General features: G+C 41.5%; 1 protein-coding gene across 1 annotated transcript in view; it reads left to right on the top strand.

Annotated features, from left to right (window-relative positions):
- Positions 1 to 881: 881 nt before the first annotated feature.
- The window catches only part of CMPK1 (cytidine/uridine monophosphate kinase 1), a 38,106-nt gene continuing 24,448 nt past the window's right edge, over positions 882 to 14,539 (top strand). Inside the window, exon 1 of the mRNA XM_028106924.2 lies at positions 882 to 1,129. Within this exon, the coding sequence (XP_027962725.1) occupies positions 959 to 1,129 (171 nt within the window). The 5' untranslated portion in view covers positions 882 to 958. The remainder of the gene's footprint in view (positions 1,130 to 14,539) is intronic.

Genomic DNA, 14,539 nt, shown 5'->3' with positions numbered 1-14,539 from the left:
TATTGTAGTGGGTATGTTCTGTACGAACGCTGTCCAATACAACTGCCACTACCACATGTGACCATTGAGTACTTAAAATGTGGTTCGTGTGACTGAAGAACTTAATTTTTATTTGTATTTAACGAGATTTTTCACATATGCAGGCAGCAGAGAAATGGAGTTATTGTTAACGGGCTTCCCACTGCAATTAGAATTTAATCCCAACTCCATTCCATAACCAAAGGGCCTGAACGACCTGCCTGGGCCTACCTTTCCCACATTCCAGTCTCTGCCTCATTCCCACAGCTCTGGTCTCTCTGGCCTTTTCTAACACAAGCCGTTTTAGGTTTTTTTGCACGCGCTTTTCTTTTTGTGGGACACTCTATCCTAGTCTTTACCTGCTTTTGCTCTTTCCCATCCTTATGTCTGGGCTTAAACGTCACCTCTTTACAGGCTTTCTCTGACTACCGTCTACAAATCACAACCACCCCTTGTTATTCTTCCGCTTTTTTCCTTCAAAGCCTGCATCGCTTCCTCCCTTCCTTCTTGACTATCTATCTCTTCTTATGTTGGCTTGTCCAGCTCGGCTACCTCTCCATTGGAATTTAAACTCCTCGCGAGCAGACAATAGGTTTCCTCTCGTGTGTGTCGCGTTGCAGACGCCAGCACAGGCCCGCCACACAATGCGCGCGATGAAGGATCTGCGCACTGGACAAACTACAGCGGAGGGATGAATGAGCCGGCAGAGGGGCGGGAACGAGAACCCGCGCAGGCCCGTACGGGGGACGCTCAAGCGCAGCCGCTGAGGGGGCAGCGGAAGCCCCGCCCGTTCCGGCCGCGGCGCGGACACCTCGGCAGCCACGGCGGCGGGGCCGCGGCGGGCGCCGACTCGGCCCACCCCCTTCCCCCCGCCCCGCCCCGCGCCGCCGCCGGCCGGGCTGCTGTCAGCTCTCCTCAGCGTCGGGCCGAGACGCTGTGTATGCTGAGCCGCTGCGACCGCAGGCTGCTGCACGTCCTGGGCCTTAGCTTCCCGCTGCTGACCCGCCGGCCGCTTTTCCTCTGCCCTCACCGCCTCATGAAACCGCTGGTCGTGTTCGTCCTCGGCGGTCCCGGCGCCGGCAAGGGGACCCAGTGCGCCCGCATCGTCGAGGTGAGGCCCGGGCAGCTGGCGCACTCCCTGGGCTTGACCGAACGCCGGGTCGGCCTGTCCAGCCGTGCCGGGCGGTCCGCGCCTCCCCCACCCCCGGATCCGCGGACTACGAGTCCCGGCGACCATTGCATCGCCGGCTTGGCGGTGGTCGAGGGTCCTGAGGCGCGCGGCCTGTCGGGACTCGTAGTCCACGTCCGCCCGCCTCGGGGCGCCCAGAGTGGAGGGGGACCTCTTGGGGTCGCTTTGTTCTGCACCCCTTTTCCCTTAAAATTTGGGGACCAAGTTCGTCTCGAGAGTGGTCTGGGAGGGGGATTCGGGAGGATCAGCTTCCGGGGACCCCCGGCGCCCCGAGGTCAGTGTGTCGCTGGTTGTGAGGTGGGTGAAGGCACAGCAGGAGCGTGGGTTCAGGTTAGAGGCAGTGCGCGCTTGCAGCTTTCTGGAGGGGAGACGGGTTTATCCACTCCGCCCCTTTCCGCAAGCCCTCTGTAAACACCCAACACCTCAGCTAACCTCACCCTGGTCTTAAACCTGGAAAGGAACCCCGGGGACCAGGGTGTTGCTTAAGGTATTCTGTGACCTGCCCGGAGTACCAGCTCTGAGGCTCAGCCCGGATTCTTGTGGTCGAAAAGCCGAGGAGCAGAGTATGAGTTCAAGCTTCAACCTTTGGTCCCGCTGCCAACTCACGCTTTGTCCATGGCCAAGTCACTTCCTCTCTCCGAGTCTCAGTTGCACTCTAGACCATAAGAGCTCTGCACCCAGATTTAAACTCAGTGTAAAATACCTCCCAACCCTAAAATTGTGTTACTTTTTTTGTTGTTGCTTCATGACGCGTTAAGGTTACCGGTTCAATTCTGTTAATTTTCGAAAGATAGACGTGGTTAGCTGCAGTGACACTGAGGAGAAAGGCTTATTGGAGAATCTGGGGAATGAAATTGGGAGTGAAGGAAAACGGTATCTAGAAACAAGAGGCGACCAGTGGTGCTGTAAAACACCCAAACAATACCTGTGAAACTCGTTGACCACAAAAGTTTTGACCCAGAACTTCTAAAATAATGCCCTTCTCTGTTCCAGGACGTGGCTTATATTAGCGTTGGACCTTCATTCCAATTCTGTGTTTGTACAATCCACTCCTGTCCTATATCTTATTTTAAAAAGTTTTATTTATTTGACAGAGACAGCAAGAGCAGGAACACAAGCAGGGGGAGTGGGAGAGGGAGAAGCAGGCTTCCCGCTGAGCAGGGAGCCCGATTCCTGTCCTATGTTTTATTTTCTAAAGAGCATCCAAAGAAAGTGAAATGGTAACATCTACTTCACTACTCTTTTACAGCTGTCTTGATAATTACTGATCATTTTTAGGAATAAAAGTGGAACTAATTTAACCAAAACCCCCATAAATATTTTTCTTCTTGTTTTTGTTGGTTCTTTTAACTTTTTAAGACAAGTGGCAATTGAATGATTTCATTTTTTTTTAAATATCTGAGTATATAGCATAAGAGGGGAAGGAGAAAAGATTTCAAAATCAAACAAATATGGGTTCAAATCCTAACTCTGTCGTTTACTGTTTTTCTTTTTTTTAAGATTTTATTTTTTTTTAGGGGCGCCTGGGTGGCTTAATCGTTAAACGTCTGCCTTCGGCTCAGGTCATGATCCCAGGGTCCCGGGATCGAGCCCCGCGTCGGGCTCCCTGCTCCGCGGGAAGCCCGCTTCTCCCTCTCCCACTCCCCTGTTTGTGTTCCCGCTCTCGCTCTCTCTCTCTCTCTATCAAATAAATAAATAAAATCTTTAAAAAAAATAAAAATAAAAAAATAAAAATTGGTTTATGACTGCTATATTTGAATGCATTTAAATATTTTGTTTCTGAATCATAATGTGGCTTTAGATATCCACACCCCAAACTAATAATACTCAAATTACTCCACTGCTTTAAAAATAATTTATACATTCTGTAACTAGTATTTATTCTTTACTCTGTTCAGTAATGGCTAAGAATGTTTTAAACCTGTTAATTATCAACTATAAGTTTTCCATGATTAAATGTTATCATAATGTATTATTCTTTAATATTTTGGCAGTTATATAAGCTTGAATTGTTTTAAAACTTTTTTTTTAAGATTTTTTTATTCATTTGACAGAGAGAGCACAAGCAGAGGGAGAGAAAGGGAGAAGCAGGCTCCCTGCTGAGCAAGGAGCCCAATATGGGACTCGATCCCAGGACTTGGGATCATGACCCTGGCTAAAGGCAGCCACTTAACCGACTGAGCCACCCAGGTGTCCCAAGCTTAAATTGTTTTAAACTGTCATCTTCTTTCATGAAAATCGTTGCTCTTGATTCCACTTGCTGTAAACAATTAAGTTGATTTCTACAAATTTCAAATAGCTTATAATTTAGCAATTGCTATCTCCTAGCAGACTAAATTAAACAATGGAATGTCTGCAACAGTTAAGTCAGAGGTTTTTTTTTCACTCCTCGTGAGTCTTTTGAGATTTTATTTATTTATTTGACAGAGAGAGAGATACAGTGAGAGAGAGAACACAAGCAGGGGGCAGTGGGAGAGGGAGAAGCAGACTCCCTGCCAAGCAGGGAACCCAATGCGGGGCTCGATCCTTGGACCCTGGGATCATGACCTGAGCCGAAGGCAGACACTTAACTGAGCCACCCAGGCGCCCCTTCTCGTGAGTCTTTTGTATTTTGACTCAATTTTTATTTCATAGGCAAATAGAAACTGAATCATAAACAATTATAATTTGGGGGACTAAGTTTTTTTCTGTAGGGAAAAAGTTCTGTAACTCAAGGTTAAATTCCCTATCATGCCAATGCTAATTTAGTTCACAGAGTACCTGAAATATGGCTGAAATAAAATTTGAGGAGGTGGGGAATTACATTGATTTCCAACTCAGGCGGCCAGAAGTACCTATTTGGGCCTGGCTGTAGAATCTGAGAATATCTGGCCCTCCAACGTCTGGGGCATTGCAGTTAGTTATGAGCGTATAACTGGAGGGAAGCTGGTTTGTATGTATATATGTATTTATTTATTATCTCTTTCTTTTCTCCCTTCCCTCCCTCCCCTCCTTCTCTTCTTTCCTTCCTTGAGCTGAGTTGTACCTATGCTACTTACTCTCCCAGACCTTGAAGAAGAAAAGGCAAATCTGATACAGTATTTTGAGTGTTCTGAACTGGGATGGGAGAATTTGAGGGAGATTTGGGTGTTGTCTTTGCCCAGTTTGTACTGGTCATCCTCAGTTTTATTTTCTAATTGTTTCTAAGTCTGTGTCCTCTTGTACTCAATTTGTTTTTGAAAATTAGCAGTTTTCCAAATCAGTGCAATCCTTTCAGAGTTAAGTACGTAAGAGTTATTGTGGAATAACTTTTTACTAAAAAATGATGGGGATACTCTGTCATTTTTTTTAATAGATTTTTTTTTATTTTAAGATTTTTTATTTGACACAGAGAGAGAGAGAGTACAAGCAGGGGGAGCGACAGGCAGAGGCAGAGGGAGAGGGAGAAGCAGGCTCCCCACTCAGCAGGGAGCCCGATGTGGGGCTTGATCCCAGGACCCTGGGATCATGACCCAAGCCGAAGGCAGACGCTTAACCGTCAGCCACCCAGGCGCCCCATTTTTTTAATTTCTAAAATTAAGCTTTATTTATATTGTTTTGGCTCAAGAAAATTAATGGTGCCATAACCTAAACTTGTCCTTCACAATAACCACAATTTTGCATGTGTTAGCTGGAAGGATATTTAAACCTCCTCTCTCCTTTTTTTTTTTTTTTAAGATTTTTTATTCATTTGAGACAGAGAAATAGAGAGCATGAGCAGGAGGAGAGGGAGAGGGATAGGGAGAAGCAGACTCCCTGCTGAGCTAGGAGCCCACTCCGGGCTGGATCACAGGACCTGGAGATCATGACCTGAGCAGAAGGCAGATGCTCAACATGCTCAACCATCTGACCCAGGCGCCCCTTAAACTTCCTCTCTTTTAAAGATTTGCTTACATAAACAAATTATGCTAAAGCTTATCTCAATGCCAAATTGCTTTCTTTAGTACCCCAAAAGCATTCTTGTCATCTTCTGTGTCATAAGTTTCTCCAGGGACTATATGGGTAACTCATACTTTGTATGGTCTTCCTACTTACTATGCTTAGAAATTTTGAGATGGTATTAACTTTAAGCATGTAGAAATCAGAAAATTGATTTTATTTGCCTTAGTGTTTCTAGTGCTGAACATTGTGCCTGGCACATACTAAAGGCTTAGTAAGTATTTTTTGAATCAGTGGTTTTAGAAGACACTAGTTTGTACCAAGTTGTAAAAAGGTTTTAAAAAATTTGGTCCCCAGGGGGCGCCCAAGTAGCAGTTAGCTCTCACAGTTTCAGGACAGAAATGCTTGAAGGAGACCTAGCTCTGTCATACTCAGATTTCTTATGTAACACTTTGCTTACTCTCAGTGAATGAATGGTATGGTTGTGAAAATCTGCTGAGTATTCTAAAATATCCAAGCTCCTGATTACAAATCCCCAAAGCAGATTATGGCTCATAGAAGAAACTTGATAGGAAGATCCACTGAACATTAAGCTTGTTTTAAGAATAGGCCTTTCTCTCCTTTTGGTGGGATAGGATAGAGTAAGGGATAGGTTTGTTTAATAGAAAGTTTAAATTATCTGTAAAAGAGATGGTCCACAGAATTCTTGACTCTTCTGCAGTACTACCTTTTTATTAAAGGTGGTTGTAACTTAGAATTTTTTTTTTTTTTTTTTTTGGTTAACTTGTAGAAGGGGAGAATATATTGAGAAATTACTATCATTACTTTTGAAAACTTCCTTTTTTTTGCCTTTCTGTTTTTAATTACAAAAGTAATACATACTTGGTTGGGAAAAGTAAACTCCCCTCTAATTCTAATGTCACTCATATTAGCTGTCTAGTTTTAACTGCTTCCCCATCTCTTTCTCGATATTCTTAGAAATAAAAATGCCAGTGTATATATATTTTTTTACCTCCAGATGGGATTCTTCTATTTTCTACTGAACATATCATGGATATCCTTTCAGGTCTTTACATATAGATTTAATTCATTCCTTTTTTTTTTCTTTAAAGATTTTATTATTAGAGAGCCTGAGCTTGAGAGAGCTGGAGCAGTGGGGAGGGGCAGAGGCAGAAGCAGACTCCCCGCTGAGCAGGGAGCCCTAGGCAGGACTCCATCCCAGGACCCTGAGATCATGACTTGAGCCAAGGCAGACGCTTACTGGACTGAGCCACCCAGGCACATGATTTAATTCATTCTTAGTAGCTGTAGAATATTCCATAATATGCATGTTCTATAGCATGATTGTACCATTCCCCTATTGATGGACATTCAGGATAGTCTCCAGGAATTGTTTTGCTATTGCAAACAGTACTTCAGAAAACTTCCTTGTAAATATAACTTTGCATATGGATACTGTTTTTGTAAGTAAAGTCCCTAAAAGTAGAATTGTTGAGTCAAGATTTTTTAATTTTAATTGATAATTCTCAGAATACTTTTCAAAAACATTATACTTACTACATTTCTGTCAGCAGTGTATGGTTCTTTATTAGCACGGTATGGTTATCAATCACTTTAATTTTTGCAAACTTGTAAATCTCCTCAAATTTTTCTGAGTAAATTCCTCATTTTTTCCAATAAGTCCACAAAGGTGAAAAGGCATAATTTAAAAAATTTCCTTTTACTTGTCATTTATTCAGAAAAGTTTTTTGAGAGCTAGGCACTGTGATTGTTGCTGAGATGAATAAAGCACAGATCCTGCTATTGAAAGCTCTTAGTGTGGAGGCAAGAAAGTTTATCGGTGACTACATAGAGTGGTAAGTTCTCTGATACAAATGTACTAAATATACCATTTAGATAAGGGACATTTAAATTTCAGTCCAGTGGGTCACGGAGGTCTTCCCAGGGTAGGTGATATGTCTCAACTCAATTTTGAGGGACAATAGGAAAGAAGCATCTGGGAGATGTGGGGGAATAGAGAACACTTAAAGCAGACTTACCCTTGAATAGGGTGATTGGAGATTTCATTTCTGAGAAAAGCCTAGTGAGAGTAAACCTATATGAGATTGACCACAAAACACTTCCTGAATGCAGACTGTGTGCTGTTATCTTTGTATGGGGGTATAGGCTTCTAGATCTAGGGGCTTTTGATTTAGTAAAGATAGACACACACTTAATAGAATTTTATGAGAAAAGATACGAAAAACTTTTGCAAACATTCAAGTTTAACATTACATTGTTTTGTTTCTTTTTTAAAGATTTTATTTATTTATTTGACAGAGACACAGTGAGAAAGGAAACACAAGCAGGGGGAGTGGGAGAGGGAGAAGCAGGCTTCCCGCAGAGCAGGGAGCCTGATGTGGGGCTGGATCCCAGGACCCTGGGATCATGACCTGAGCTGAAGGAGGTTCCCCTAACATTACACTGTTTTAAAACTGTTTATCTTGTAGTTTTGCCTTCTGAACTGTATTGTAATGTCTTCAAGGGTGGGGACTTTGTCTTTTAGTCCTCCTACCTGGTGGTTTGAAATGCTTGCTCATCTTTCAGATCTTAGCTTACTACAGAGATTCCCAGACGTTCTCAGTTCATGGTGCCTTTAGTGCTCAGTAATTTTTTTCACAACTAAATATCTAAGTTATATTTGTTAAGTAATTAGATCTGAACAATACTTAGGTATTTTCAAACAACTTGTGATCTTTGTCCATAGCTCCCACACCTCCCAAAACCCTTGGAATTTCCCAAGTGTTGAGAGTTTAAAAAGTTTCTTGGTATGTTAATGAGGTGGGAGGGGGTGCTGGTTGACAGAAAACCAACTGTTCAATCAGAGGGTTGGAACGTTCAGTCCCACCCCTCCCCCTCACCTCCAGGGAGGGGAGTGAGCCTGGATGTTTATTCAATTGCCAATGGCCAATGATTTAATCCATGACTAAGTCGTGAAGCTTCCAAAAATGAGGATGGGGTTCAGAGAGCCTCTGGGTTGGTGAACACGTGGAGATTCAGGGGGAGACACTTGTCTGGAAAGGCATTAAAGCTCTGTCCCCTTGTGCTATGCATATATCTGGCTGTTCCTGAGTTATATCCTCTTTATAGTAAACCGGTGATCTAGAAAGTAAAATGTTTCTCAGAGTTTTGTGACCCATTCTAGCAAATTAATCAAACCCAAAGAGTGGGTCTTGGGGCTCTCTAATTTATAGCCAGTTGGTCAGAAGTACAGGCAATACCTGGGACATGGGACTGGGCTCTGAAGTGGTGATGGTGGAGGGCAGTCTTTTAGGACCGAACCTTTAACCTGTGGAAGCTGACCATATCTCTGGGTAGATAGTGTCAGAATTGAGTTGAATTTTCACACACTCCGCTGGTGTTTGAGAATTGTGTAAGGGAACCTGTCCCTAAAGTTGGAATTGGGTCCAGGAACCCCAAAGACTACCCCATTAGGCCATAAACTCCATATGGGTGGAGAACCCTGAATTTCTGATTTACTCTCATATTTTTAGTGCCCAGCACAACGTCTGGCGTAAATTGATGCTCAGTGAACATTTAAGTAGATTTTGAAGCCATTCAGATCTTGGGTTCCTGCCCCTTGGTGAGTTACTTAAATTTTTGCTTTTTAGTTTCTTCCACTGAAAATTTGGGATATTAATTTACTTTTCATGGTGATTATGAGGTTTAACCAAAAATGTCTGGCAGAGTGCCTAATACATGTTATTATTACTTCATATATGTTAGCACCCCCCCCTTTGCCTACTCTGTGCTTATCCATAAATAGTCAATGAAGGAAATGCTTTGAGCAATGTAAGTAGCTATACTTTGGGTACATTTTGGTACAAGTAGCTACATTCTTAGTCATTAGACTGAAGAGAAATTGAACTGAAAGGATATGAATTAATGTCAAAGTGTCATACCTATGTATTGTCTGTTAGGCAATATGTAGAGTTCAGATTCTAGAGTCAGACTGCCTGGGTTTGGTTTTCATCCTAGCACCTACTGTGTGTATGACTTCAGCCAAGTCATTTAATCTCTCTGGGCTTAAATTTCTTCATCTGTAAAATGGGAATAATAATATATAGTATCTACCTCATAGGGGTGGTGTGCAGATTAAATGAGCTAATATATGTAAAGTTCTTAGAGCAGTGCCAGGCACGTGGTAAATCATACATAAATGTTAGCTGTTTTTATTATTATCATCATCTTTTTATGTGTTAATTTTATATATCCCCCTCCCTCATCTGCTTTCTTTGACTTGATTGAAATGCCTACCCCCATTTACTCCCTCCTTCTTTGGTAGCTATACAGTCTGTTTTTAGTGTTTGCCCTAGAAATTTTAAGCATACATGTTATTTAACTTAAGTTTAATGTTGATTAATATTTTTACTTCCCCCCCCACAATAGAAATACCTTAGGATGCTTAAATACTATAGTGATTTTTTAAATCCCTACAAATGATGTGTTAATGTTTTATAGCAATGATGTAATGTTTGTGTAGAATAACTCACATGTATACCAATTTGTCTATTCACCATTTATTTTTGCATCTCAGAACTTCCTTCTTTTTTCCTTAACAAGTTTCTTTAATCAGTATGGGCTTGTGGTTAGGAATTGTTGCTGTTTTCTCTGCATGGTGGGTTCTCTTTTCTAGTAGCCACTAAGAATATCATCCTTTTGGGGTTATGACTTTATGTGGAGCTCTTTGATCTGACCTCCAGTCCTGTTTAGGCCTCAGTCTTTGCCCTCTTTCCCCAGTCTGTGGGCCATTAAATCCCAGGTTCTAGCCATCAGAAATTTAGGGGTGGGGAAAGACCCTAGGGCTGCCACAACTCTAACATGCACTCACTCTAGATTTGTGCATCCTCAATTTAGCTAAATCTGAGTTACTCCTTTAATATTCTGCCAGCTCAGTCATGCATTGAAAAAAAAAATATATGTATGTATACAGGGTGCTGGCTGGCTTAGTTGGTAGAGCATGAGATTCTTGATCTCTGGGTCATGAGTTTGAGCCCCACATTGGGTGTAGAGATTACTTAAGAAAATAAAGAAAAAATATTATAAAAAGTACTCCATTTGGAGTGCCTGGCTGGCTCAGTGGGTGGAGCATGTGGCTCTTGATCTTGGGGTTGTGGGTTCAAGCCCCATGTTGGATATAGAGATTATTTTAGAATGAAATCTTAAAAAATACACACACACACACACACACTCTCACACATATCCAACTACATGGGTTTGCTATGCAAGGAGGAGTCTCTCTGAATGTACATATATATCCTACTCCCAAGAAAATTCGATGCCTCTACCTAAGTCTTAGCTCAGAGTGCCTCTTCAATATCCGTTCTTTCCCTTATCCTTACTCTCTTTGAAATCTACTTGATGTACACCCTTTGGGTTAAAGTTTCAGTGACAGTAATGGGTTAATCTAAATACCACATTCTAGTTAAGATACTGATGGGGAGAGGACTTCATTCCCTGAGGACCTCCCAAAGTCACATAGGAGTACAGTATTTTTTTCTAGTGGTTGTCCTGAATTGAAATTCAGACCACTTCAGAGAAGTTCTCTAGTAGTGGGACTTTTAGATCAGGTAAGAGAGAAGGGGTGGGCATGGGTGATAACTGTCTTATTCTTCATGTCATGTTGGCCTAATCATACTGACTCTTGTTAACCTGAAAGCTAATACTTTTTTTTTAAAGATTTTATTTATTTATTTGAGAGAGAGAATGAGAGAGAGAGAAAGCACATGAGAGGGGGGAAGGTCAGAGGGAGAAGCAGACTCCCCGCCGAGCAGGGAGCCTGATGGCAGGACTCAATCTAGCGACTCCAGGATCATGACCTGAGCCGAAAGCAGTCGCTTAACCAACTGAGCCACCCAGGCGCCCGAAAGCTAATACTTTCAACCCAGTTGCCTGTGAAAATGTATTTGCTCCAACATTTCTATTGCTTTAACCTGGCAAATCAAGAACATTTTTATAGACTAAACATGTGATAAGAGCATCTGGAATTTAATAGAGAACAGGTGTGAATGGGTGTATTGTTTGCCAACAGTTTTATGCTGCCTGGTAAATAAAGCTAACAAAACATTACTTTGGTAAAGGAAAAAACACCAGTTGTTACCTACCATTCTCAGAAACTTTCACTTGGAGGACTGGATCCCATAAATGGCTTTCTATGCCTGGTTTCCATGTCTTTTCCAGAAGACCCATAGGTTGGTTTTATTCATCATTAGGTTATATCTTATATCAACAAACAATTAAATATGCTTAACTTGGGGCTACACAAAAGACTGCTTCCCTGCCCCCTATCTGTTTGGAACTTCTGTGACGTGTTTGTTACTGGTGTGTGCCATTGGAAAGTATTATGTGTTTAATTTAACCCATAAGATTTACCTTTATAATTATGTGTGGTTTAGGTAGATAACATGAATTAATATTTTCTCGGTGTCTACAGGGAGTAGAGAGACAGCCCAGAGCCTTTGATTATGTGATTGGGAATTGACTTAATGGCTAACATAGGTTTTTATATAGTGGACAATTTCATTTGCTACTTATTTAGTGATTATTGGGCGAGGCAGGTGGCAAGTGGAAATGGTAACGGTGTCAGAAGCGGTAGTGGTGTCAAAAGGCAAGAGTGAAGCAGGGATGATCAGAATCTGGCTGAATGGTAGATAGGCCAAATATGCTTGGCTCTTTGTGTGCGGATGAAGTTCTCTCATCCCATGCTAGGATACAACCGAATGATAAAGTACATCAATTTTGAGTTTCCTTTTTAATTTCTACCAGCAGATTCTGTTAATTAAAGGCAGTAAGTAGCTTGAAGGCAAAAGACTGTCTCCAGGCCTGTCACGTAGGAATTGCCCCAGATCCCCACTGTGGATTAATAGTCAGACTTGGGTTCAAGTGCTGGTTTCCTCTCCACTAACTGGCAGATCGGTTTATCTCAATGTTCCCTTTTGTAAAAGGAGGGGTATAGAAGTAGATGGTCTTGCCAACTCTGAAACAAATCTGTATCCCAGGACTTCAGTATTAGATAGCATGTAATCCAGTGTAGTCACACTCAGAGGCAAATTATCCAGTCGCCATGAATATGTATACCTTCTGTGCCATTCTGTGCTGTATGAATTGTGAGCGCCAAGGAATTGTATTTAATAAATTCCTGTGTATTTCATGTTTACCTAGAGCTTCAGGCTGGTAACAAAGACTGTGTAAGGTGGGAAAAGCAATAGCTTTCTGAAATAGAATTGTGTATGTATTTTTTTTTAATTACAAATATGTAAGAATTGGGGTATTAGGACCAACTTTCTTACAATACAGCATAGAATTAGAAAGCATGTCGACTTTGAAGTTAGGTGTTGGTTTGAATCTCAGTCTACCACCTACAGCTGTATTTGCTGACTTTTCTGATTCTGTATCTTCATTTGTAAAGTGATGATAATGCCAATCTCACTGGGTTGTTAGGAAGATGAAATGAGGTGATGCTTCTATAATGTTCAGCACAGTACATGATACTGAGTGTATAGATGGTAACATTTATTATTTTAGAAAAGATCTGTAGGAAAGAGATCAAAAAGTAATTTGGATAAAGGTAGTTTTGGGAAGCATTATATTCTCATTGTTGGCTGTAACATATAAAGTGATTGCTCACACTGATTTATAAATTTTAGAAAATCTGGTACAGTATTTTAGAGTCTATGGAATATGAAAGATCTTTGTACTTGGAGAAAATATTTGGAGTTAGCTTACATTTAAAAATCCTAGAAAGGGTGAGTGGATTTAAGGAAGTTGATAGTATAAATGCTATTTATATTCAAAATAGATTATTAGATGCCAAGTGGAGCTAATGACCTAATGATGTGTTAAGTGTCATAAGCTAATACTATATATATACCTTAAATGTCCTGTTATTAAAGATGTGCTGCATACTTCTTATTTTGGTTACTTTTTTTATTATGCAAGTAGTATAGACACATTATTCAAAATTTAGAAAATACAGATACAGAAAAATAAGAATACAGGGGCTCCTGGGTGGATCAGTCAAACATCTGCCTTTGGCTCAAGTCATGATCTCAGGGTCCTGGAATCAAGCCCCACATTGGGCTCCTCACTCAGAGGGCAGTCTACTTGTCCCTCTCCCTCTGCCCCTACCCCCGCTCATGCTTTCTCTTCTCTCTCTCAAATAAATAAAATCTTAAAAAAAAAAAAAAAGGAGGGGCACCTGTGTGGCTCAGTCTGTTAAGTGTCTGCCTTCGGCTCAGGTCATGATCTCAGGGTCCTGGGATCAAGCCCCACATTGGTCTCCCTGCTCGGCAGGAAGCCTGCTTCTCCCTCTCCCACTCCCCCTGCTGTGTTCCCTCTCTTGCTGTCTCTCTCTGTCAAAAAATAAAATCTTGGGCCCCTGGGTGGCTCAGTTGGTTAAGCGACTGCCTTCGGCTCAGGTCGTGATCCTGGAGTCCCGGGATCGAGTCCTGCATCGGGTTCCCTGCTCATCAGGAAGTCTGCTTCTCCCTCTGACCCTCCCCCCTCTCATGCTCTGTCTCATTCTCTCTCTCAAATAAATAAATAAAAATCTTAAAAAAAAAGTATAAAAATTACCAGTAACCTTACCATCCAGAGAAAGCTACCACCAATCACTATTTTTGGGCATATTCTTCCAGACTTTTTTTTTTTTTTTTAGTAGGCTCATGCTATCTGGAAACTTGCTTTTTCACTTATAATATAAACATATTACCATGTTAATAAATATACTTTTATCATATAATCTATATTAAAATATACAGTATAGATTAGATACGTTATATAATTGCCTATTTTGGAAATTTTGTTGTTTGTGATTTTTTCAGAAATTGTATTTTTTTTTTAAGGTTTTATTTCAGAGAGAGAGGAGGAAGAGCATGCAAACATGAGCAGGGGGAGGGGAAGGGGCAGAGGGAGAAGCAGACTCCCTGCAGAGCAGGGAGCCCAATGCAGGGCTTGATTCCAGGACCCCAGGATCATGACCTGAGCTGAAGGCAGACGCCTAACCAACTGAGCCACCCAGGCGCCCCTGTATTCTGTTTTTTTTTAAATAACTTCATTGAGATATAATTTCCATACCAAATGATTCCCCCATTTGAAGTGTATAATTCAGTGGTTTTGGTATATTGCATTGTTAATTTTTTTAAAATGTGGTAAAATACAGCTAAGGTTTCTCATTTTAACGATCTTAAGTGTACAGTTGAGCAGCATTAATCACATTCACCATGTACATTGTGCAGCTGTCATCACTTTTCTAAAACTTCTTTGATATACAAACAGAAACTGTGCCATATAGGGATAAGTTCCCATTCCTCCCTTTTCCCAGTCCCTGTTAACCTCTGATCTACTTTCTCCCTTTATGAATTTGCCTATCTTGGGCTCTTCATACAAGTGGAATCA

Source organism: Eumetopias jubatus, unplaced genomic scaffold (genome assembly GCF_037043125.1).
Source record: "Eumetopias jubatus isolate StellerSeaLion01/CBP00866 unplaced genomic scaffold, mEumJub1_p1.0 scaffold_4, whole genome shotgun sequence".
Classification (NCBI taxonomy): Eukaryota; Metazoa; Chordata; class Mammalia; order Carnivora; family Otariidae; genus Eumetopias; species Eumetopias jubatus.
This window is presented reverse-complemented; position numbering and strand designations above follow the sequence as displayed.